Source organism: Pelodiscus sinensis, chromosome 30, assembly GCF_052426305.1.
Source record: "Pelodiscus sinensis isolate ZL-2025 chromosome 30, ASM5242630v1, whole genome shotgun sequence".
Lineage (NCBI taxonomy): Eukaryota > Metazoa > Chordata > Testudines > Trionychidae > Pelodiscus > Pelodiscus sinensis.
Window position 1 is genome coordinate 11,047,792 of NC_143081.1, and position 25,226 is coordinate 11,073,017.

General features: G+C 51.1%; 2 protein-coding genes across 2 annotated transcripts; both read right to left on the minus strand.

Annotated features, from left to right (window-relative positions):
* Positions 1-4,273: 4,273 nt before the first annotated feature.
* Positions 4,274-17,572, minus strand: LOC102444564 (vomeronasal type-2 receptor 26-like). Its single transcript, XM_006111317.3, has 6 exons — positions 17,358-17,572; positions 13,449-13,740; positions 9,453-10,310; positions 7,726-7,953; positions 7,444-7,570; positions 4,274-5,208 (listed from the first exon to the last, which is right to left on the minus strand). The coding sequence occupies exons 1-6, from the start codon at positions 17,570-17,572 to the stop codon at positions 4,274-4,276; spliced, it is 2,655 nt and encodes an 884-aa protein (XP_006111379.3).
* Positions 17,573-23,607: 6,035 nt separating this feature from the next.
* Positions 23,608-24,528, minus strand: LOC102444781 (olfactory receptor 6F1-like). The gene has a single exon (XM_006111318.3). It carries the CDS (start codon positions 24,526-24,528, stop codon positions 23,608-23,610), a length of 921 nt encoding a protein of 306 aa, XP_006111380.2.
* Positions 24,529-25,226: the final 698 nt, after the last annotated feature.

Here is a 25,226-nt window from a genome sequence, read left to right on the forward strand (position 1 = left end):
GCCCCAGACCCCTTAAAGGGGCACGGGCTGGCTACGGTGCCCGTGCCAGGTGCAAGCCTGCCAGCACCCAGCCAGCAGACCCTGCACCTGGCACGGCACAGAGCCACCCACCCGATGTCCCCCAGCCCACCCCCTCTTCCCGGGACCAGGCTGGCGGCTCCCGGGAGCTTGCCCTGGACCGCAAGAGGCGGGCACCTTCCTGGGCTAGTGCAGACATCGTGGACCTTGTCCACGACCTCCGCACTAGGCACAGGAAAGTGGCCGTCTAGGGCAGGAGAGCTGCCAGCCTGGCCACCCAGGAGCAGGTGTGCATGAAAATCAAGGGGGCCCCCCGATTGCTCCCTCTCCCCAGATGGCAGCCTGCGGCAAGTGCAGCCGGGCTGATGGCCGAATGGTGTGATGTGCGCAGTGTGGGCACTCCGGGCACTCCAAGCCAGGACTGGTTTTCAAGCGGGGCACCCCTGAGAACTGTCTGTCCGGGGTGGGGGTCAGGACCCTTTAAGCGCAGCCCTCGGCTAGCCTGAGACAGCATCTCCACGCTCTAAGTCCTCCTTTGATGCCCTGATGGCACTGCTTCCGGCCATCCTTAAGCCCTGTTCAGAGTCCACTCAATGTGGACTTGCTAGTTCGAATTAGCAAAACGCTAATTCGAACTAGTTTTTAGTTCTAGACGCGTTAGTTCGAATTAGCTTAGTTTGAATTAACTAATTTGAACTAAGTTAGTTCGAACTAGCGCTGTAGTGTAGACATACCCAAAGTTGCTAATGCATCAAGGACACCTTGTATAGTTGGCAAGGTATGCACCCACGCTAGAAGTTTCTAACTAACAAAGGGGGGTGGGTTGCTTAAGTAAATAGTCTATGACACGACGGAACTGTCTATATAACCCTACTTCCTATAGAAATCGGGGGCTGGTTCTTGGTAGAGATAGGCTGCTCTCTATTGTCGTGTGCACTCTTCAATAAAGAGCTTTGTGATTAGACCTTGCTGGTGTTGCCTGTCTCTTTGCGGTCAGACAACGAACTGAAGCCGTCTGGGTTCGAGTCCCCGACACTTCCACTCCAGTTCATCTGATGAAGTGGGTTTTACCCATGAAAGCCTATTAGAGTGGTTTTCAAACCTGGGACCTGCGGGAAGCGGCATACACTGGGATCAGGTAACGGCAAAACTGCGAGGCTCCATGACGGTGGAACTTTAGAATAAATAAAGCGCAACGCGGGTACACCTGGGGCTTTCCCTGGTGGGTCCGTGACCCAGCTTTGAAAACCCCCGCCCTAATACCTCTGTTAATGCCTGGGCTACACTAGGAGGTTAGAGTGAATTTAGTGCATAAAGCTGATTTTCTAAATGATGTGTCCACTCTTCCAAAGATGTGTCCATTCCATTGACCTTAATGGCTGCTGAGGCCGATTTTGGGTACGCCTGCTTTTATGAGGAATAGTGCAATTTCCAACCTCGCCTGGTCAAATTTATGGCCATGTAGACACAGTGTTGGGGAAAGTGGAGGTTCTTGGCCTCCGGGAAGCATCCCACAGTGCCCCACACTGACCGCTCTGGTGCCTCTTTTGCTCTCTAGGTGAACAGGCAAGCCCTGGGAAAGTTTACTTTTCCTTCCTGTATGGCCAGCATTCCAAGCAACCTCAGAGCAGGCTGCACAAGGCGGCAGCTCACATGGCTCAAGGGGGCAGCTCCAGTCCCCTGTGGTGCAAAAACATCTGCATGGAGCGTGCAGGAGGTCTGGGACCTCAGCGAGTTGTGGGGAGAGAACCCGTTCTCGCTGAGCTCCGAAAGAGCAAAAGAAATGCTCATAGTTACACAGAGTTGGCAAACCACCCCATGTGTCTCCTCAACCCCCACCAGGATCCTCCCTCCCAACCCCATGTGTCTCCTCAACCCCACCAGGATCCTCCCTCCCAACCCCATGTGTCTCCTCAACCCGCACCAGGATCCTCCCTCCCAACCCCATGTGTCTCCTCAACCCCACCAGGATCCTCCCTCCCAACCCCATGTGTCTCCTCAACCCCACCAGGATCCTCCCTCCCAACCCCATGTGTCTCCTCAACCCCCACCAGGATCCTCCCTCCCAACCCCATGTGTCTCCTCAACCCCCACCAGGATCCTCCCTCCCAACCCCATGTGTCTCCTCAACCCCACCAGGATCCTCCCTCCCAACCCCATGTGTCTCCTCAACCCCACCCCTCCAGGGCCCCCATTGCAATCCCTGGCGTCTCCTCTTCTTCCCATGGGGCCTTTTTTACATAAAGAATCAGGGGAATATATTAAACTTTTGAATTTAAACTATATAAAATATGGCAAATCAGGTAATGCTCTGCATGAAAGGATTGTTTTGTAAAATAATATCTAATTTCATATGTTGTTTTCTGTGTTTAATTGAATTCCAGTTACCACCCTAATGTAAATTATGAGAAAAAAGTGTATTAGCTAATAAATAAGCACCGTAGCACTTGCCATTTTTAACACATTGAAAAGACAATTTATTAATAAGAAGCTGAAAATACTAAGCTATATAATTGCTTAAATACTTTTTGGATAGGTACAATGTCAAAAGAATGCACAAGATCAAGTTGTAAACCAAGTGTTGTAGCTGCAAAGCAGGGAATTGCCGTCAGCCCTCTGTCCACTGTGTGTCCCAGCTGAGCAGCAGCTATGATAGCCACAGGTCCCCTCCTATGGTACGTTTCACATCCCTGGCCAAGAAAGGGAAAGGCTGAAGAAAAAGGTGGCTGGATTCTGTTTTGCAGTGGGAATAGCAAGGCACTAGAGAGTGGGAGAAGAGCTCCAGGAAATGTGGATGCGTTTACGTGGTGGGTAGAGGAGTCACATGGGGTTGGGATGGGGGCCCTGGAGGGGTGGGGTAGAGGAGACACGTGGGGTTGGGATGGGGGCCCTGGAGGGGCAGGGTAGAGGAGACGTGTGGGGTTGGGATGGGGCCCTGGAGGGGTGGGGTAGAGGAGACACATGGGGCTGATATGGGGGCCCTGGAGGGGCGGGTAGAGGAGACACGTGGGGTTGGGGGGGGCCCTGGAGGGGCGGGGTAGAGGACACACGTGGGGTTGGGATGGGGCCCCTGGAGGGGCGGGGTAGAGGAGACACGTGGGGCTGATATGGGGGCCCTGGAGGGGCGGGTAGAGGAGACACGTGGGGTTGGGATGGGGCCCCTGGAGGAGACGTGTGGGGTTGGGATGGGGCCCCTGGAGGGGCGGGGTAGAGGAGACACGTGGGGTTGGGATGGGGCCCCTGGAGGAGACACATGGGGTCGGGATGGGGCCCCTGGCAGGGCGGGGAGCAGTGGCGTCCATGTGGGGCTTACAGCACAGCAGTAACGGCTCGGCAGGGTCGCACGGCAGCAGGGCCCCGATGAGAGACAGAGACTGTGCCCGGCTCAGAGCCCTGCGTTTGTTTGTTGGACGGGACACCCCAGACCTTGGATCTGCAGAACCTGGACTCTTGCCTTGCCTGGGATCAAAGCACGACCGACTTTTTCTCCCTTTGAAGTGGTCGTGTCTGAGCCCCTGTGTAGAGGGATCTGCTACCTCACCCTGTCCTGCAACCCCCAGGAACCCCCCTTTCCGCACCGTGCCTGCCTGCCTGTCAGGGCGCACCAAGGCCTAGATGCTGAGCTGCTTACTGGACAGTGCAGCATGGACACTCCTGGCACCAGGAAGGTTCGCACGTCAGACTCACCCCGGGACTTGCATATGCCTGGAATGATTTTGAAAGCCCTACAAGAGATTTGGGGAGATTCCCTGATGTGTGCTCCACAGAGGGGTCAGGCTAGGTGCCCACAGTGGTCCCGGCTGGCCCTGGGATCTATGAGCTGTGTCGCAGACACCCAGAGCAGAACGTCTCCGTAAGAAACACCCACATATGAACTTTTCCCGTTTCAATTCTCGTCAGTGTTTGGGTGCCGCCTACACTGCATTCTTACCTCAAAATAAGCTACACAATTTGAGGTAATTTCAAAATAGCTTATTTCAAAATTTGGTGCTGTCTACACAGTCCCAGTTTTTTAAATCAGGTGCTATTCCAAAACATCCCTTAACCCTTGTGGAAGAAGGGTTACACGGACGCTGGAATAGCGTGCCCGTTATTTCAAAATCTATTTTGATTTGGGGCGGGTTTAAAAGAGGCGGAATAGCTATTTCAGGATTCTTCTCTGATCCCAAAATAGTGCCACAGTCTAGATGTACCCTAATAGACCAGGCCAAAGCCACCCTGGGACAAAATCAGTGAGATAAATGAAGACATTTTATCAAAAGGAGGAAACTTCATAATTCAGGCTCCCAGATTTGGGCTTCCTAACCAGCTGCTCGCGGGTGTTCAGCTCCGGCCGCAGCACGATGATGTAGCACTTGGGGAGGAAGATGCAGCCCAGCAGCCCAGCGCTGGAGGCCAAGATGGAGAAGATCTCCACGGCCACCATGTACTTCCCCGTCGTGCTGAGGTAGGTGGGGATGAAGGCCACCCAGACGCTGCAGAACACCAGCATGCTGAAGGTGATGCACTTGGCCTCGTTGAAGGCATCAGGCAGTTTCCTGGCTAGGAAAGCAGCCGTGAAGCTGACAAGGGCCAGGAGTCCCAAGTAGCCGAGGACGCAGTAAAAGGCGGCGTTGGACCCCTCGTTACACCGCACCACGATGTGCCCGGCCTCGGAGGTCAGGTCCAAGTCAGGGAATGGGGGAGTGGTTCCCAGCCAGCCAGAGCAGATCCCCACTTGGATAAGGGAACAGGAAGTGACCACGGAGCCAGCCAGTCTTTTCCCCACCCACTTCCTTGTGCGGGCCCCGGGCGTCGTGGCCCTGAAGGCCAGAACCACAAGGACGGTTTTGGCCAGGACGGAGGAAACGGAGATGGAGAAGATGATCCCAAAAGCCGTTTGTCGGAGAAGGCAGGTCACCCGCCCAGGCCGGCCAATGAACACCAAACTGCAGAGGAAGCAAAGCAGGAGGGAGAGGAGAAGAAGGAAGGTGAGCTCCCAGTTGTTGGCCCTCACGATGGGCGTCTCCCGGTGCTTAATGCAGATTCCCAGCACACAGGCTGTGAGGAGAGAGAACAAAAGAGCAAAAGAAGCAAAAGCACAGCCCAAAGGCTCTCCGTAGGCAAGGAAAACCACAGTCTTGGGGAGGCAGGTATCTTGGTCCCGATTTGGATACTGGTCTTCCGGGCACTGGTCACAATGAGCCGCATCTGAAAGAAACAAAGCGAGGACTCCTCATCTACACACACCCCAGTGTTTCCCTCACGCAGGCCAGCTTAGCCAGTGACCCCTCCAATGCCAGGAGCTAATAGCAGCAGGTCAAGAGGGGGATGACCCCCTAGCAGTATTTTTTTCCTACCAGTATTACTAAAGTGACACACACACAAAGCCAGGGCACACGAAGGGACGTGCATGCAGATTGCACACAACGTTGTGAGAGCCGGGCGCTCCCTCTGCAGCCAGTCACAGCGCTGCTCCAGTTCAGTCAGCACAAGCTGCACATCTAGGCACAGACGCACAGTTAGGCCACCTCTAGACTGTACTGCTTTTCTGGGGTCCCAGAGGTATCGGTGAAGCAATGCCATGTCCAAGGAACGCGGCCGCTTTTTTGGAAAATTTTTGAAAAAGTGGACACGCTCTTACGCCATCCCCGTCACCCTCGTTTTATGAGGAGTAAGGGATGTGTCAAAAGAGCACTTTTGTTCTGAAATTTGGCACTGTGTAGACGTGCAATGTTTTTACAAAGCCTCTTTTGACAGTAAAGCGGAAAAAGATCCGCAAATTGCGTTTCTTTTTCCAACTTACCATTGCAGTCTACCTAGACTGTGTAAAGTGCCCTATCCCAGGAAAACCTCTTGGCTACGATAATCTTGTGGCCCACTAAGATGAAGGAGGCCACCAATGTGACCCACTCACTAGACTAGGTTGCCCTTCACCGCATAAGGAGGATAGATAGATAGATAGATAGATAGATAGATAGATAGATAGATAGATAGATAGATAGATAGATAGAGGGGGTGTATGGGGATAGATAGATAGATAGATAGATAGATAGAGGGGGTGTGTGGGGATAGATAGATAGATAGATAGATAGATAGATAGATAGATAGATAGATAGATAGAGGGGGTGTGTGGGGATAGATAGATAGATAGATAGATAGATAGAGGGGGTGTGTGGGGATAGATAGATAGATAGATAGATAGATAGATAGATAGAGGGGGTGTGTGGGGATAGATAGATAGATAGATAGATAGATAGATAGATAGATAGATAGAGGGGGTGTGTGGGGATAGATAGATAGATAGATAGATAGATAGATAGATAGATAGATAGATAGATAGATAGAGGAGGTGTGTGGGGATAGATAGATAGATAGATAGATAGATAGATAGATAGATAGATAGAGGGGGTGTGTGGGGATAGATAGATAGATAGATAGATAGATAGATAGAGGGGGTGTATGGGGGTAGATAGATAGATAGATAGACAGACAGACAGATAGATAGAGGGGGTGGATGGGGATACATAGATAGATAGATCGATCGATAGATAGATAGACAGACAGACAGACAGACAGACAGATAGATAGATAGATAGATAGATAGATGGGGTGTATGGGGATAGACAGATAGATAGATAGAGAGACAGATAGCTAGATAGCTAGATAGATAGATAGAGGGGGTGGATGGGGATAGATAGATAGATAGACAGACAGACAGACAGACAGACAGATAGATAGAGGGGGTGTATGGGGATAGATAGATAGATAGATAGATAGATAGATAGATAGATAGATAGATAGATAGATAGATAGAGGGGGTGTATGGGGATAGATAGATAGATAGATAGATAGATAGATAGATAGATAGATAGATAGATGCAAAATGAAGCAATTTTCAGGGCATTTTTACTTTCTTTAATTTAAATTTTCATTCTGTTTTGATATTTCAACTTTAGTGTCTCAATTTTGGATGAAAACAATTGTCACAATGCTGGAATTTTCCACAGGTGAGAAGTTATAAAAAGTAATTAGTTAATTATGAGTTCAATTCCCCCAACTTCGCCCTTCTATACGGGCTGATACTTCAGTTATGTTCACATCACACAGAGGGAGAATTTAGTTTCCAAGCAATAACACTTTTTGAGAAAGGCGGCAATGTCACACAACCTCATTTCTTACCATCTGGAACATGGACTCACAAGAACCGAAAACAGGGGGAGACAGAGCAGGCTGCTCCTTAGAGCAGAGGGGAACAACGCTCTACTCTGGCGCAGACTGGCTCCCAACAGAGAGAGACACATCACAAACCCACAGACGGTTAGCCTGCGAGAGCAGGACAGGACAGACTCCCCCGCCCCCGGCCACTGCACACACCTGCACAGGGATTGCTTGTGAGTCCCACACTGTGCTTAATACACTACAGCTTCCTGCAGAGACACCCACCTGCCTGGCTGGAAATGGTCCCTTCTGGGCATGGCACACAGTCGTAGCAACAAAGCGGCTCCCCCTCCCGAATTGTCTTAACGAACCCAGGACGGCAGCTCTCGGTGCACGTGGACTGGGGCACTGTCTGGACAGAAGCAGTCGAGTGGGTTAGCAGCAGCGGGGCATTACTGTGAGGTGTCTGTGCCCCTTCTCTGGGAGGAAGTGTGAAATCCAGAGGGGAATGGGTTACCCAATAGGAGTCACTGCCCTGTGTCACCGGAACCTGGAATGATTCCCCACCTGATTGAATTTGCTGTTCCAAACAATGGCCGCCTCGTTAATGGTGAATTCTTGGCCTAAGGGTGCCCTGGGATCCACGTGGCCCACTTTGACCCTGACGAAGGACTCATTGGGGAAAATGATCCAGTTTAAAATGTCGTATCCGGCTGATGATTCTCCGTTCTCATTGAAATACACATCGTCCCCGGCACTGTTGTTAAATCGGACGTTTTTCAGAAAAGGATGGAGCTAGATCAGAAGGGAAGGAGGCCAAGGTTACCAAATGCGATAAATGCCCATGCGCTGAATTCATGAAACTGCCACTTACAATCTTTGGGAGCAGAATTCTGTTTTCTGTTTCTCTTTTCTCCGGCACAGGGTGACTTTGTAAAGGAAGGCATTTTGCAGCTAGCAGACTGAAAATTGAGAACTTTGGAAAAGTTCTCTAGTGAATTAAGAGAACCTAAATACCGGTACAAATCAAGCCCCAATTGAGAAGTCCTGAATTGAGAAGCAATGCACTGAGAACATCTGGAATAATTTCTTAAAGCATTTGAGAAGCTCCTGGCATATAAGAAACAATTCTGCAAATAAATCATCCAAACTATTCAGTTAAAAATATAAATTATTCAGTCTCATTCAACGCCCATTACAATAGTGTCTCCCCGATCTGATCCCAGTAGACTTACTCCTGATTTACACCAGTGGATGTGCTAAAATTATTAATGATCATTATTATTGTATTATACACGTGAGAAAAAAGGTCCTACTGAAAATTTTGGCACACATTAAACAGGGCATGTCTTCACTCATAGAATCATAGAATCACAGAGCTGGAAGAGACCTCAGGAGGTCATCAAGTCCAGCCCCCTGTCTGAAGCAGGACCACTTGATGTGCCGGAGATTGACATTCTTGGCGTTTGATTTAGTGGGTCTACTATAGATTTGTAAATCGAACATTGAGGGCAGTTCTGGATGGCGTCTGTACTAAGGACTAGTTGACTAGTCAACTCTCTGATAAGCATTTGCTTATCGGAGAGTCTGTTCACTAGTTGACTAGTCAATTCCCCCTTCCCCCTTACTGCCTCTATGAAATAGAGACAGCAAAGGGGAAGGAGGAGGGGTACTTCAAAGCGGCAGCACCGCATAGCTGAGCTGACGTTTCAAAGGTTTCAAGGTGGTGTTTCAAAGGGGCAGCCACCGCACAGCTGATCCAAGGCCCAGCTGTGCAGCGCTGCCCCTTTAAATCGCTGAAGCGCTGTGGAGCCCAGGGTCAGCTGGGAACTCCCCAGCTGCAGCGCAGCGTGGAGCCAGGGATCAATGGGGGACGCTGGGGACTCTTGTGCATTTCAAAGCAGGCACCCACATGCAGCCCGGAGTCAGAGGGACTTCCCGCTGGTCCTGGGTGCACATGGAGTTCTGCATTCCTCCTTCCCAGCAGGGGCTCTTGTACGTTTCAAAGGAGGAATGCAGAAGTGCCTATCGACTAGTCGAGTAGTCGATGGAAATTCCACTGACTGCTCGACTAGTCAATTAACCGCATTTTAACATCCGTAGTCTGTACTCGCAGTTGCGAGGGGTAAGGGAAGACAACGAGAACGCTGGCTCCCATTGACCTCCCGCAGCGGGGACAGCGCCAGGCTCGGCTTAAGTTAAGCCGACTCCAGTTCGACCTTCCAGGTCTCATGTAGACCTGGCCATAGAGGATTGCGAATGTTTATTGGTGCTTCCGTAAGCAGAGATATTACCTCCCATGGCTGGATGTTTTGAAGCTCCCACTGAGGTCCTTTGCCTGTGGCTTCCTTTTTGGCTTTGGATGAGTACAGGGCATGCAGCGCATGCGCCACAGCATAGACACCCTTGTAGATGTTGTAGCTCTGGCTGGACATTTTCATTTCAAAGTCAGAGCCCGGCAGGCCTGCCAGTTTTTCCTTCCCCGAGCAATTTCTCCCCCCCTTGATCGTCAAGCTGGTGTTGAGAATGGAGCAATTGAAGACACTGTGCCAAAACCGCTGGATGAAAATATCTCCTCGGGGCTGGTAAGGGTTGAGGGCCTGGAGGAACCCTAGGAACCCCGGCACCTCCTCTGTGTGGACCGCGAAGGACAAGGCACCGTGGAAGGGTTTTAGAGTCCACTGGTTGAGTGCGATAGACGACGTGAAGTCCCACTGAGCCGTTGTGATCCAAACCTTCCCTATCGGCATCAGGGCTGCCTGGGAGCTCGCATGTAAAAACATTTTCAAGCCTAGCAGGGAGTCCATGTCGCCATAGACAACAATCACCTCCGCTGTTGTCTGGGAGATAGTGGCATGGAGCTTGAAATGGAGCTCCCGAAACGCATAGTCCATGGAAGAGGAAGGCACAAGCGGGGCCCGTTCAGTGAAGGCCACACAGATGCTGTTCCTAGTGAGCATTCGCTTCAGCGCCTGCCCAAACTTTTCTCCACTGTCATCGTCCGAAGTGATGAGGCCAATCCAGGTCCATCGGAAATGCTGCAGTAACCGGACCAGGCCCAGAGACTGGAGGGTCTCATTTGGGACCATCTGATAGACAGAAGGGAACTGCAGTTTATCGCTGAGCATGGTGTGGAATGAGCCATAGCTGATCTGAAAGAGAAAATGTGTCAAAGATCTGGGTGAAATCTAAAGTTTTTAGAGAATGGTTTCTTCTCTCGGTGGAAAATTTCTATGCAAAATGGCCAAGTTTTCTTCTGGGCTATCTAACACCCAACATTTCTTAGCAAAATTTCTATCAAAACCAAAACAAACAATTCAGCCACAAAACCCAGATATTTTGTTTCCAGTTGTTTATGTTCCCAGTGAAAACTGTAATATTTTCAAGAAAAAGATTTCCTTTGACCCCGATTTCCTTTTTCTCTCCCAAACCCCCAAATTATGCACACAAACATTTCCATGGAAAATTTCCAGCCAGCTCTTCTGAAAATTTGAAATTATTTCCCCCAAATCAAGTACCAATCTGACTATGTTTCTTCTGCATTGGCTTCTCCTAGGGAGAAGGGAGGAGATCACTGGTTGCAAAAATCCTGGAAACAATAAATTGGGAAACAGCCAGAAATGGTGAATTTTTAATATGTTCAATTGCAAAAAGGAAACCTGCCCAGTTAGGCTCCATAGCTCAGGGGTTTGAGCACTGGCATTGTAAACCAAGGGTTGTGAATGCAAATCTCACTAGGGCCATGTGTTTTGGGAGGTTGTGGAGTCTCCATCATTGGAGATATTTGGGAACAGGTCTATCAGGGTATGTCTAGACTACATGGCTCCATTGACAGAGCCATGTAGATGAGTTTACTAGACATAGGGAAAGGAAGCGGTGATTTAAGTAATCACTGCTTCATTTACATCAAAATGGCCACCGCGCTGTGCTGATCAGCGGCACAGCAGGGCAGTCTGGACTTTGGGAAGCCTTTGCTGACCGCTCCATTATACCTCGTGGAATGAGGTTTACCAGAGCGGTTGACAAAGGCTTCCACTGTTGACTGCAGAGCGTCCAGACTGCCCCGCTGTGCCACCAAACACCTGATCAGCACAGCAGGGCAGCCATTTTGATGTAAACGAAGCAGTGATTATTTAAATCACAGCTTCATTTTCCTATGTCTAGTAAACTCATCTACATGGCTCCATCGACGGAGCCATGAAGTCTAGACGTACCCTCAGAGATGACCTAGATGGTGTTTGGGCCTCACAATGGACTTGTTGACCTGCCAAGATTGTTCCATGATCTCTCTTTAAGAGTAATGTCATGTGAGCATGTGGGTTCCACTCCAAATAATACATCTCAGATTGTAATTCTGTGCCCCACAGAGCTAGCTTATAGCTTTTATATGGAGAAGTAACACAAGAAATGGACACTGCTCAGACATTAGCTTCAGTAGGGAACATCAGGCTTGGAAGCACAAGTGTGTTATCCAACAGCGGCCCTGAATTAATGGCACCCCCCGATAGTTATGTTTAACGAATTTTTGTGTAAACGACGCCACGTAACCTCAGGAGTGTGATTGGTAACAGATTTTGGATATTTTATGCTGGGAACACCTTCTTGCCTTGTCAACAAATTGATGTATTTGGAAACACGTTGAGATCATTAATTTACATATAATCCCTCATTTAGATGAGGACGACAGTTCTTGACAAAGGAGGCTGGGAGTTTATGTCAATATCTGTGGTAGTCGCCAGGCCCTGGAATAGGACAAATCAGCATGTGAGTTTTGAGATCCTGACTTGCTTGGCACGCCAGAGGCAGGGCAGAACGTAGGTAAAAGGAGTGAGCATGTGTAAGGTGGAAACCTAATTCTGTTGGGACTGATTCTGGGACTAGACCCTTTCTAAGCCTCAGAAATTTGATCAGTGAGGGACTGGAAATTCTCACAAGTCGATACAACCAGTAACCACTCAATGAATCAGACAACGAAAGTGAGTAACTAGAGGTGTTACAGCAACAACCTTCAGTCTTAACCACAAGAATCACTCAGGGATTTTTTTTCAACATCAGGTTCAGTTCCAGACTAGACTGGAGATGCAGCCACATGAGGAACACTGTTGCGATGGGACCTGATGTGAAAATACATTACGTCCTGCAGCTGCCATGAAAAGGGAGTTCACAAAAGCTAAACAGTGAGCACAATGCACAATCAACCTGTGGAACTCCTTGCCAGAGGATGTTGTGAAGCCAAGACTAAAACAGGGCTCAAACAAGAACTAAATACATTCACCCGCACCCCCACCTGGTTCTTCCTTCCCACCCAGTATTAGCTCCACACTTCCACCCCCTCCTGCACCATCCCTCTTGAACCCTGCACCCCCACCCCCTCCTGCACTGTTCCTCCCAGACCCTGCACCCCCACCTCAGTCTGCTCCTGCACCCTCCCTCCCAAACCCTGCACCCCCACCTCAGCCTGCTTCTGCTCCCTACTTCCTTCCTGGATCCTGCACCCCAACTCTCAACCCACTCCCCAGCATCTCCTCCCCTATGCTTAACCCCTCATTGTGCCACCCCAGAGCCTAGGGGCCTCCACAAAATCTACTAGCCCCAGGCCCTCGAGCCCTCGGTGTAAGCCCTGAATCTTGGCAGCAGCTTGAGGGGAGAGAGGCGAGTGTCTTTTTTCTTGCTTCTCATATGGGGTCGAGGTTTCTCTGCTTCTCACTTGCGTGCGGCACCCGACTGATTTCTCTGTGGGCCAGTGGCCCCCAACCCCCAAAAGGTTCCTGCTGGAAAGCTCTGGAAGCCCAGGCAGGCTGACATACCATGGCTGGATCTGGAGACAAGTGACCCAGCTGTGGACGGCCTAGTTTGGGAGTTTTGCTGTGGATCGGAGAGAGCCGGATGTGAAGATGGACTCCAGCCAAACGGGGAACGTGGGGCTCTTGAGTCTGCCGACAACCCTGGCTTTCCCATGCTATTTGAGGGCACTCAGTGGCGGTGTCCTAATGCCACCCAATGAAAAGCTGGCTTAGGTCACTGCACACACGGCGGTCGTGTTGCTCCCTCAAGGCCAGGTGCCGCTAACGGGAGTGTGAATGCATTTGGAGAGCCACAGAGAAACGGGGGCGCATGGTGGACTTGCAGAACCACGGGTTCCACGCCTCCAAACAGCAGGAGGGCCGAGAAGGGCTTGGAAATCCCCGTAGAGTATTTCCCCGTCTCTTCTGAGATGAATCAAGTTGCACAATGAGTCTTTGGCCCCATCTGAGTGAGCTGAGACACCCCTCCCCCCCCCCACTCCTCACCTGCGGGATCTTGTAGAGGCCCAAGACAGTTGCCATCTGGAGGGATGTTTCAGCCCCGAGCCCCCCGATGACAGCTGCCAACTGGTCCTTCCTGTCGCACTTGTAATTGGGGATCATGATGGCTCGGGTGGAGAGCAGGGTGAAGGCGCTCTCGTAGGTCTTCCGGGGGATGAAAAAGCTCTCGTAGATGCGGAACCCCAGGGTGATGTTGGGGAGCAGCACGGGGTCCCGGTTGATCTGATCGATGGCAAACACCAGGGCCAAGACGTGCTGGTAGTTCTTGGGCACCAGCCTGCACGAGATTAAAATTGTGGGCGACAGGAGAGACACAGAGGTGTACACCCGGCAGCTTGCTAGCAAGGAGAGCTCATCCTTCCGCCCACTGCCCCGCCACAGTGTTAGACCATGAGAGCAGACAGCCTGGGTCAGACCAAAGGTCCATCTAGCCCCATGTCCTGCTCGCCGATGGTGGCCAATGCCAGATGGCCCAGAGGGAGTGAACAGAACCGGGAATCATCCCCTGTTGCCCATTTCCAGCTTCTGGACTTTTGAGATGTTATTGTGTTTTAGCAAGATTTAGTATTTTCCTTAAAGGGTGTGTCTAGACTACAGGGTTTTGTCGACAAAAGTGGACTTTAGTCAACAAAACTATACCTGTGTCCACACTACCGCTGAGTTCTGTTGACATAACGTCGACAGAACTCAGCAGTTTTGTCGACGCTGGTAAACCTCATTTTACGAGGCATAACGACTTCTGTCGACAGAGTTTCTGTCGACAGAAGGTGTTATTGCATGTAAACTGTCCTTTGCGTCTACACTACCATGTCGACAAAGCAGCTTGCTTTGTCGACAGAACTCAATGTAGTCTAGATGCTCTTTGTCGACAGAAGCCTGTAGTCTAGACGTACCCAAAGTGACAACTGCAGGAATCATGACTATGGCTACATCTACACTACAGAGAAAAGCTGGAAAAAGATCGGCAAGCTGCAAACCACAGTGTACAGATCTTTTCCACTTTCCTTTCAAAAGAGGCTTTTTGGAAATTTGGCATGAGGCTGAGGACCAACCCCAACTCAATCATCCCAGCCAGGGCTTAGTCAAGCCGGGACTTAAACACCTCTAGGGATGGAGATTCCACCCCACACCGGGGAACTGTCCCATTCCGAGGCCAGTGCCTAAGAACAACCTCTCGTCTGGGCCTTGGCGTTTCCCATCAGTCAGCTCAACCGGGACCTGCGCCGCTCCCCAACATCACCTGGGGCTCCGCTTCTACGAGAGCTGCTGGGGGAGAGGCAACCTGAGCCCCCTGCCTCGGGAAAGCCCCCTCCGACCGAGTCCTCCAGTGGCTTGGGGGGGACGGGAGGAGACACTAAGGAATCAGGAGCCAGCAGGACAGGGGAGGGGCACTGCAGGCTGCAGCCAAGCTGTGACTGTCTGGGTTTGCGTACGCGTGTGGTGGTGCAGCCAGCTCTCTTTGGACAGTGGCTGTTCAGTACTGGGGCCCTGCCACTGGCTGCACTGCCTGGATTTTCCTCCTCCGCGCCGGCTGCCCTTCGGTTTGCCCTTTGGTGGCTCAGTAACACCCACCCGGCCCCAGTCAAAGGCCACACCATCTAGAACTCCCGGCCTTTCATCGACTCCTCGATGGCCAGGCCGACAGGGGCCATGGTGAGCCACTAGCCTGGTCTGCATAGCGCACGGATGCGCCCTGCCTCGCCCGTAGGAAGATGCAGCTGCTGTTTATTTAAAGCTGGAGGTGCAGCTGTGTTCCGTGGCAAATTGTTCCAATTGTCCCAACCTACTCTGCCATAGAACTCACCCCTTCTCTCTCACCTGGGGAGGGCAGGGTTGGGTGTTCGAATCCCGCCCCATCCTGGGAGAGCTGAATGGCCCACACAGGCTGCCCCGGAGAGGGAACTGGCTCTAGTGTTCGGAAGGCAGGGTAAGGGATTCCTGGAAGGTACGGACTGGGGCTGGGTCCGGCAGTGGCCTAGGGGATAGGGCGTTGATCTCTGGCTTTCGGCCCCTGGGTGCTGCTACACCTGGCTCTGGAGAATTTGAGAGCCCAGGGCAGACGGGAATCTCGCCGACAGGCTTTGGGCAAGGCGTTCTGAGCTTTCCCTGGCAGGAATCGCCTAGAGCGAGCTGTGCGGAGGTGTTCCCGGTGGCCCTTTCTGGAGCCCTTTCGAGGAAGTGCCGAGCTGAACTGGACAGTAACAGCCTGGGGAACGATACAGCCAGAATCCCTCCCCCCGCCTCCCCCATTTCTAGTCAGCATGCGCCCACGGACACACCCCAGGGCTGCACTGGCTCGCCCAGCCCCCGTCTTGCCCCGGGACTCTGGGTTCAGTCCATGATCCACCCCGACTGCTAATCCCTGTTCCTAGTCCCAGGCTTCCACACAGAGCCCGTGTCCTACACACGTGGCTGCCGTCGCTTGCCCCTAGACCTGACCCATCCCCTTGCATTGGGTTGTTGGCCACTGCAGACCCGGCCCAATCCACGAATTGTTGGGCTGCCTGCAAACTGAGCAGCAACAGCTTTGTTATTTTCTTCCAATTCCCTGATAAAGGTATTTGACTATTAACCTTGCTAGAAACCCCCCTTTACTGCTCAGTCTCTACAAGCATTGTTTTGGGATCTGTCAATTACCCCGTTCTTAGTCCTTTTTGCTCTGGTGACTCTGATTTTGTAAAACGTTTGTTTAACTTCGCATCAAACTCCCTAGGTAAGTGTGAGTACACCATCGCAATTTGTCACTTCATCCCTCTGCTAGCCACTGGAAATCATACGCGCATCAAAGACACTGGTTTGAAGAAACATTATATCAATCTGTTAACCATTCGCTTGCCTTTCTCCTCTGAGCTCAGAGCCGTTATCTGCCCGCCCCACTTTCTTGCACTGTGTTAACACCTGATACTTGGCAGCCTGTTCCAACTTGTATTTATCTGTGATACTGTTTCCCTTCCCCAAAGGGGCAGAAGAGGTCTGTAGGAAAAGCTTGTCTCTTTTATTAACAGAAGTCAAGCTTATAAAAGATAATACCTCGCCCACATTGTCTCTCATATTATATCATCACAATTTCCTTTGTCAACTAAATCCATAAGCTCACATAAGCAGTTAAGAGTTTAGCAGGATTTTCATGATATCAAGTTTGTTTGGCAAAACCTAGCTTCTATAAAACAATGCTGACTGGCACCATATATTCTGGCATCATTTAATCTTTCTTGTGTAGCTTCCCATATCAGATTTGCCATCATTTTGGCTAGCATCAGGCTAATAAACTTGATTCATCTCTTTTAAATTCAGCACAGTCAACCTGCGGAACTCACTGCCAGAGGATGTTGTAAAGACCAAAACTACAAAAAGGTTCAAAAAATAACTAGATAAGTTCTTGGAAGACAGGTCCATCAGTGGCTATTAGCCAGGATGGGGAGGAATGGTGTCCCTAGCCTCTGTTTGTCTATTTGTGGGTGGCAGGGGAGGGCTCACTTGATGATTCCCTGTTCTGTTCACTCTCTCCGGTGCACCTGGCATTGGCCGCTGTCAGAAGAAAGGACACTGGACTAGATGGACTATCAGTCTGACCCTGTGTGGCTGATCTGATGTTCTTAAATATTGGTACATTTGGGAGGTTTTTCTCATTTCCCTGGGCATTCCTCAGTTTAACCAGATTTGTTCAATAACAATCATTCCCTCAAGAACTCCCTCGCCAATCCTTTTAAAGCCGCTGGGGGCAAGCAACACAGATACTAGTCACTTCACTGGTCTCTTTAAAATTCAGCCTATTCTCTGCCCTGTAAAGAGAGAAGCTGCCCCCAGCTCTGCACCGTGACCCCCCTGCCCCCCAACACTCAGCTCCAGGGCTCGCACTCGCGGCGTCTCCATACACAGCACAGCTGTACTCACATGAAGTACTTAATGTACCAAGGCAGGGGCGGCTGCCGGAAGGTCTCCAGGTCTAGCATGGAGATAACCTGAGAGAGGATCCCACCAATGACGTGGTCTCCCTGCCGATAATAATCTGGGTGAGTCGGGAAGAGTTTCTTCATCAAGCACATGGGGCTCCGGGTCCTGCCGAGGGCCCGAGGCAGCAGCAGCAGCAGAAAGAGGCGAATGATCATTGTGACGTTCACGGGAATGTCATGCCAAGGGAAAGCTGAAATGCAGGCTCCCAGCACTTCGCCCGGTGTGCGGCTAGCAGCCGGTTAGAGGCAACACGCCCTGCAAGCCGCTGGCTTAGGGAGCTCTGCAGTCCCACAGAGGCCGGCGGCCCAGACTTTAAATTGGAGGGGAAGCTTTAACACCTCAGCAGGAGGCTGTGATGGACAGAGCCCTGCCTGACCCTTGCAGAGACCTGCACACTGCGTGGCCCAAGGGCTATTTATAGTGGCCGTCGGAGACGGGGCCAGGCGTTTCCAGCTCTTGCGTTAGACACTGGTGTTTGTTACTGATTTTCCAGCTGGCCTCTGGACTCTGCCAGGCCTCAGCGAGGCGGGGAAGCCCTGACAGTCATAGCGCTAATGACAGGGGCCTGCTCGTCTCCCCGTGGGGCTGCAGGTCTCGGCTTGCCCTATCAGAGCTGGAGAAAACACGTCGCCGGGACCTCGGGGACTCGCCCCTCAGAGCAGGCCGAGCCATAGCGAGGAAAGTCTCCTAGTGACGTGGAGCTGGGCCAGTGCGTTATCCGACACTGGGATTTCAGAGCGGGGTGGGCAGATCCAATGGGCCCCCCTTTCGTTTTGTCTGCGATTCGGCCTGTTGGGTTGCATTTGCTTTTTTCCTGAAGCAACCCCAATGAAAGGAGCTGCCGGACAGGCACTGCGCAGTGCTGAAGACACACAGGGCCACACTGGCAAGGCTCTTGGGTATCTGTCGGAGCAGATACGTGCTCCGTGGGGTGTTCAGCCAGGCCCCAGTGAAGCCAATGTGAGGTAGGCCCAGCCTGCTTGGGGGTGCCTGGGTTAGAAAATCCGAGAATCCGAGAATCTCAGGGCTGGAAGAGACCTCAGGAGCCACCGAGTCCAGCCCCTGCCCAAAGCAGAACCAACCCGACTCAACCATCCCAGCCAGGGCTTTGCCAAGCTGGGACTTAAACACCTCTAGGGATGGAGATTCCACCCCCTCCCTAGAGAACCCCTCCCTCTAAGCATCTGAACACCTTGACACAGCCGGCCTGTCCACCTCTCTAAATACCACTGCACATCACTGGCGTGTGTCTCCAGGATCTGCTTCCTTTGTGGCCCTGGCAGCCGGACCATGGAAGCGTCCTGCCAGTGGGAGATAATTAGGAAGGGACGCAACCCAGGGGCAGAGCGAAAGCTGGCCCATTGTCTCCAGCAGGATTGGTCTTGTGGGTGGGGGATGCGGACCCTGCCCCGGGTGCTGTGTTCAACCCCCCCCCCATGACACCCACACAGCCTGCCACCCCCCTTTACTCCCCAAGCACTTGGGATGTTCCAGTGACTGCTTCCCTGGGTCGCCGTCTCTTCGTGTACGCGTGCCCCCCGTTACGTCTGGGTGTTTGCACTTGCAGTTAGCTGTATTGAAATGCACGTGGTTGGCTTGTGACCAGTGAACCCGGCAACCCAGATCTCTGAGTCAGCGACCAACCTTCTCCATTATTCACTCCTCCCCCACCTTGTGTCACATGCTCACACAGGGGTTACCGCCATGTACAGCAGGGAGGACATTTTGTTTAGGCCCAGAGACTGGCTGGCTGTGGGGCCCACACAAGCAGTGCTCTGTCGAAGGAGGTCACCAGGGTGAGATGGGAGGAGCGCGAAGGCTTTCTGTTTCCCCACGCTGGGCGGGAGCCTGAGCAAGGAAGGGAGGAGGAGGACAGAGGATACACCATTCGGCAGCAATGGGAGCGGGCTCACAACGGAGGCCATCAGGCAAGTGGTTGTCTCGGCCACAGCCGTGTCCCTGCAGGAGAGCGTCCGGACTGGAGCTGAGTGGCAGGAGAAATGGTCCATTTCATCCAAGGTGCAAAACGGGACCAGGAAGCCAAGACAATGGTGTCTATGGCTATGTCTACACTGGCAGCTTCTTGTGAAAGAACATCTTGTGCAAGGGTTCTTGTGCAAGAAGTCTTGCACAAGAACACATCCACACTGCCATGTGCGAACTGTGCTTTTGCACAAGAGCATCCATGGCAGTGTGGATACTCTCTTGCGCAAGAAAGCTCTGCTGGCCATTTTAGCCATAGGGCTTTCTTATGCAAGAGGTCTTCGGCAAGAGAGCTTACACCTGTTACAAAAGAGCATAGCTCTTGTGCAAGAACGGCTGTACTTGTGCAAGAAGCCATGAGTGTAGACATAGCCTCTGGGAGCCAGGAACCCGCCTATCTAAGGCCCTGCTGCCCTCTGCTGGCAAACCTTGGTGTTCATGGTGACCATGTAACAGCGACGGGAGGAAACATCTCACAATGACCTTGGAACAAAGCAAAACAACGGGGCAATGCACCACCTGTAGTTCTGGCTCCTTCGTATCCTTCCACATGCCTGCACACTCGTGGTGAGCCTGTCCCTGGTGTATTTCACGAGAGGCAGTGCTACCCTTGCAGGGTTTACACGTGTGTTCTCTCTCTGCAGATGACTCCCCCCACGTCTGTCTTGTCTTGACTCCCCCCACGTCTTCTGGATTTAATTGGCAGTGTGCTAGGAGGAATATCACCTCAGCATTAAACTGCCCTTGCAGGGTCCTTAGCTCAAGGGAATTGCTACATGTGGGGATTCCTGGAAACGCATCCGGACCGGGAGCCACAGACAAGGAGAAAAATATGGGCAGAAAATGTGCTGGGAACTACAACGCTCAGGTCAGTCCCGGGTGTTTCATCGGGCCAGCCAAGTCCTGCACATCCCCCAAACTCTCGGGGTGTGATTTTCAGAGGGGCCTAAGGGAGTTAGACTCCCAGCTCCCCCGATTTACCCAGGAGCTGGGCATTTGTTTCCCATAAGGACCTCTGAGAATCCCAGCCTAATGGATCTGGAGGCTTCAATTAATGGGAACTGGACATCTTTAAAAATCTTAACCCCAGGGATCCACGCAGGGAATTTGCAGCTGCAAGTTTTAAAGAGTCTCAGGTGAGTTAGGTGCCAAGTCCCACAGAGTGCCAATGGGAGCTGTGTTCCTGACTCCCTTAGACTCTGTCCGGTTGTGCAAAAAATACACGTATCAGACTTTTAAATGAATAGCAGGTATTCCAGGCCAGATTGTCTCGTTGTGTTCATTGCAGCCAGCCAGAAGTGGCTGCACTGGCACTATAGCTAAGGTGGATAAGGTACTGGACTGGGATTCAGGAGACAGAGATTTCCTTCCCAGCTCTGCCACTGCTCTGCTGGGTGGCCTTGAGAAAATCATGTGCCTCTCTGTGCCTCAGTTTCCCCATTGGTGATGTGGGGGTAACATTAGTACCTTCCAGGGTACAGAACTTTTGCAGTTACAGGGGCAAGTAAGTGTGGTGTAAAAGAGAGACACTGTTATTATTGCTGTCATGGGAGATATGTAAGTGCCAGTCGGGGGGTGCTTTGAGAGTTAAGGCTGTTTGCCTTTCTTTTAAGCGTTCAAGATAGGGGCCCAATCCTGCAAACACTTGGATCATCTGTTATATGGGTCCTGGCTGACTGCATCCAATGGAGCTTTGACTAATCTACTCCAGCTCAGAATCTGGCCCATTGACACAAACAGTGAAAAGGATGTGAGAGGCATTGCCAGCTTACCAGCTCCAGCTAGCTCCCAAACACCTCCTGGCCTGATACTAGAGCCTCTTCAGCACTCGCAACGCTCCTCTACCCAACAGGAGAGCTGTTACCCTCTTTGCTGCCACCTACAATACCTGTCCAGAGTGGGGGGGGGGGGGTTCCCTTTTTACTGAGGATGTGACTTGGCCCTGGAAACTTCAGCACTCTCTGGCTGCGTCTAGACTGGCATGATTTTCCAGAAATGCTTTTAACGGAAAAGTTTTCCGTTAAAAGCATTTTCGGAACAGAGCGTCTAGATTGGCACAGACGCTTTTCCGCAAAAGCACTTTTTGCAGACAAGTATCCGTGCCAATCTAGACGCGCTTTTCCGCAAAAAAGCCCCGATCGCCATTTTCGTGATTGGGGCTTTTTTGCGGAAAACAAATCTGAGCTGTCTACACTGGCCCATTTGCAAGTCAGAAGGGAATCTGCCAGGTTGGTCCCCCAGCGCTCAGGGGCAGCGCTGTGGGACCAACCCGGCAGCACCCCCAGCTGTTCTGCCCCAGGCATCCCCAAGAGCAGCTGGGGTGCTGCCGGGTTGGTCTCACAGCGCCGAGGGGTGGTGCTACTGAACCAACCCCAGCTGCTCTGCTGCAGGCATCTGAAATTTAGCAGCTGCTGAAACTGACCAACAGCAGCTGAATCGGGGACACCTGGGACAGAGCTGAACTATTGGAAGGGGGGGCTATGAGGGGTCTGGGGTGGCATTTCCCTCTCATCCCACCCCAGACTCCTCATAGCTCCCCCTTCTGATAGTCTTGGGTCCTAAAGGTGCTGTATTATTGGAAGTTTACTGTAAAAAGAAGTTTTTCATCATGCAGCACACAGTCAACCTGTGGAACTCCTTGCCAGAGGATGTTGTGAAGGCCACGACTTTAACAGGATTCAAAAAAGAACTAGCTAAATTCATGCAGGTTAGTTCCATCAATGGCTATTAGCCAGGATGGGTAGGAGTGTTTGTCAGAGGCTAGGAATGGGTGACAGGAGAGGGATCACTTGATGGTTACCTGTTCTATTCACTCCCCCTGGGGCACCTGGCTTTTGCCAGTGAGCAGACAGGACACTGGGCTGGAAGGATCTTGGTCGGATCCAGTCTGCCTGTTCTTATGCTCTTCTGTGCTTATGAATGAGCCCAGACCAACAAATGCCCCAGATTATGGTTATGACCATAGATTCTAAATCAAAATGCCTGTTTAATCGGACTCTTAATACTGTGGCTTATCACTTTTCACCTACAAACAAGTTTTTGTTCATTCAAATATTGTCAGGTTTTTTTAGGTACCTCTGCCCAGAAAACATGAGTATTCGTGGGTTAACCAGTAAGAATGATATTTATTATTCATCACGACAGCTGGTCCATTATTTACAAAAAGGAAAAAGGGATATTTTTGTTTGAAAAAATATTTTTTAAAATGACAATTTTTATGAGGAACTGCTGATTTTGAAATTTTTTCTCTTTTTCAATGAAAATATTCTCTTTGGTTTAGACAACATTTTCATGGAAAACTTTATATATAAAAACCATTACTGACTTTGTTCATCCACTTACTGAAATCTAGAGCAACAAACCTAAAACCTTAGCATCCTTAAAAGTGGAAAGTTTGAAATTTTGAAATTCATCACTAATTGAAAAAAAATTGCCAAATTTGTTCATGATTCTCTGTTTTTCATTCTGTTGTTTAGTTCAGCTATTGAATCAGGGACTAGACATCATGTGACTCACCCAAGCAATCATACATCACTGGCAATAAAAACTGGGGTTAATACAAATTTAAGCTTTGCAGCAGCACCCACAGTTTTCTGAGACCTTGATCCTGCAGATGTTTTGTGCACAAGCTTATCGGCCTTAGAGTGAATAGTCCTGCTGAAGTCAGCTGGACTGCTCAAATTAGTGAAAGGCAGCACATCAGTAATAACATCAAGATGGGGGCCTAAATTGCATTGCTAAAGCCAGCATCTATGTAGGCACTGAATAAAAGCCCATTTAGTTCAATTGCAAAATGTTCATTTATTGAGTCCAATGGGCTCTGGAGGAGACGGCTAGATAGTGTCTCAGGGCCAGCTGTTGAAAACAACGTCACTTCTTAAAGGTGCAGATATGAGCTGCGTGGAAAAACTCAAACAACCAAAGCAAGCTGGAGGCCTCACTCCCATTGAAACGTACAGGATTTTGGTAGGTAAACTTCTGCAGTGCTTTTGAAAATCCCTCTGGGCACGTATCTCCTTCATTAGGCACCTCAGCAATCCTGGCCCTTAACATCTTCCATCCCATAGACTTTGGATAAAATGTAGGGACTTAGAAGGCAGGTTTTTAATTTTATGTCAATGTTTAGGTGCCTCTTAGACTTTCAGAGGCAGAGGCAAGAGGATCCCAGGCTGAAAATCAGACCAGGAAGATCTCTGCCACTGAAAAGTCACATCCGGCGGAATGTCTTCCACAGAGCCTCCTTCACCTCTTTATTTCTCAGCGTGTAAATGAAGGGGTTTAACAGCGGTGTCACCACGGTGTTGAAAATGCTGACGACCTTGTTCATCTCCACGAAGTTCTCCTTGGAAGGCCGGACGTAGAGGAAGATGGTGGAGCTGTACCAGATGATCACGACCGTGAGGTGGGCCGAGCAGGTGGAAAAGGCCCTTTGGCGGCCTTGGGCCGAGGGGATCCTCAGGATGGTGGAGATGATGTAAACGTAGGAGACCAGGGTGATGGAGCAGGAGCCCAGGATGACGATGATGGCGATGATGAAAGTTGTCGTCTCGATGACAGAGGTGTCGGTGCAGGAGAGGATAACCAGGGAATCAATGCTGCAGAAGAAATGGTTGATGACATTGGAGCCACAGAAGGACAACTGTGCTAGCAAAGATGCCGGGATAGAAAGAAGCAGGAAACCAGAGAGCCAGGACCCCCCGGCCAGCAGAGCGGACAGGCTGGTGTTCATGAGGGTGCTGTAGCGCAGCGGGTAGCAGATGGCCAGATAGCGGTCGTAGGCCATGGCAGATAAAAGGATTTGCTCGGTGCAGCCCAAGGAGAACATGAAGTACATCTGCAGGATGCAGCTAGAGAAGGAGATGGTTCTGCTCTTGCCCATGAAGATCGCGATGGTCTTAGGGACGCCCACAGTGGTGTACCAGATCTCCAGGAAGGAGAGGTTGCAAAGGAAGAAGTACATGGGGCTGTGGAGCCGGGGTTGGATCCTCACCAAGATGATGATAGAGATGTTTCCGAGGATGGTCAGAACGTAGATCAGGGAAAACAGGACAACCAGGTAGGTCTGGAAATTCCCGGTGCCGGGAAAGCCCAGGAAGATGAACTCCGACTGGCTGGTTTGGTTTTCCATCGCTGGACTCGTCCTGAAGCCCATCTGCCAAGACAAGAGACATTGGCGACAGCAGGCGGGGAGTAGCCCCAAACGCCCTGCTTGAACCACTCAGCTGCAAGTGCTGGAACAGCTCCTTCACTGCCGCTCCTGGCCAAGGACCAAGCACCGTCTAGACCATCCCTGACAGGTGTCTGCCTAACCTGCTCTCACCTATCTCCAGGGGTGGAGTTTCCACAACCCCCAGGCAGCCACCGGAGACGTACTCTGGTAGTGGGGAAAAGCTCTGGCAACTCCCTCCTGCCCCAGATTTAGAATCATAGAGTCATAGACCCATAGAGCTGGAAGAGACCGCAGAAGGTCAAGTCCAAGCCCCTGCTCTAGGCAGGACCAATCCCAACTAAATCAACCCGGCCAGGGCTTTGTCAAGCCGAGACTTAAACACCTCTAGGGATGAAGACTCCACTACCTCCCTAGGTAACCCATTCCAGTGCTTCACCGCCCTCCTAGGGTGTGTCTAGACTACATGCCTCCTTCGACGGAGGCATGTAGATTAGCCAGATCGGAAGAGGGAAATGAAGCCGCGATTAAAATAATCGCGGCTTCATTTAAATTTAAATGGCTGCCCCGATCTGCCGATCAGCTGTTTGTCGGCAGATCGGGGCAGTCTGGACGCGATGCGCCGACAAAGAAGCCTTTCTTCATCGGCACAGGTAAGC

What these genes read in the sequence shown, in the direction of transcription:
- LOC102444564 (XM_006111317.3), bottom strand. Translation starts at nt 17,572, where the DNA reads ATGATCATTCGCCTCTTTCTGCTGCTGCTGCTGCCTCGGGCCCTCGGC. An exon ending in GCCTCTACAAGATCCCGCAG is followed by an intron (nt 10,311 to 13,448) that starts GTGAGGAGTGGG and finishes TTTCTCTTTCAG; the next exon opens with ATCAGCTATGGCTCATTCCA. An exon ending in AAAACATCCAGCCATGGGAG is followed by an intron (nt 7,954 to 9,452) that starts GTAATATCTCTG and finishes CTTCTGATCTAG; the next exon opens with CTCCATCCTTTTCTGAAAAA.
- LOC102444781 (XM_006111318.3), bottom strand. Translation starts at nt 24,528, where the DNA reads ATGGAAAACCAAACCAGCCAGTCGGAGTTCATCTTCCTGGGCTTTCCC.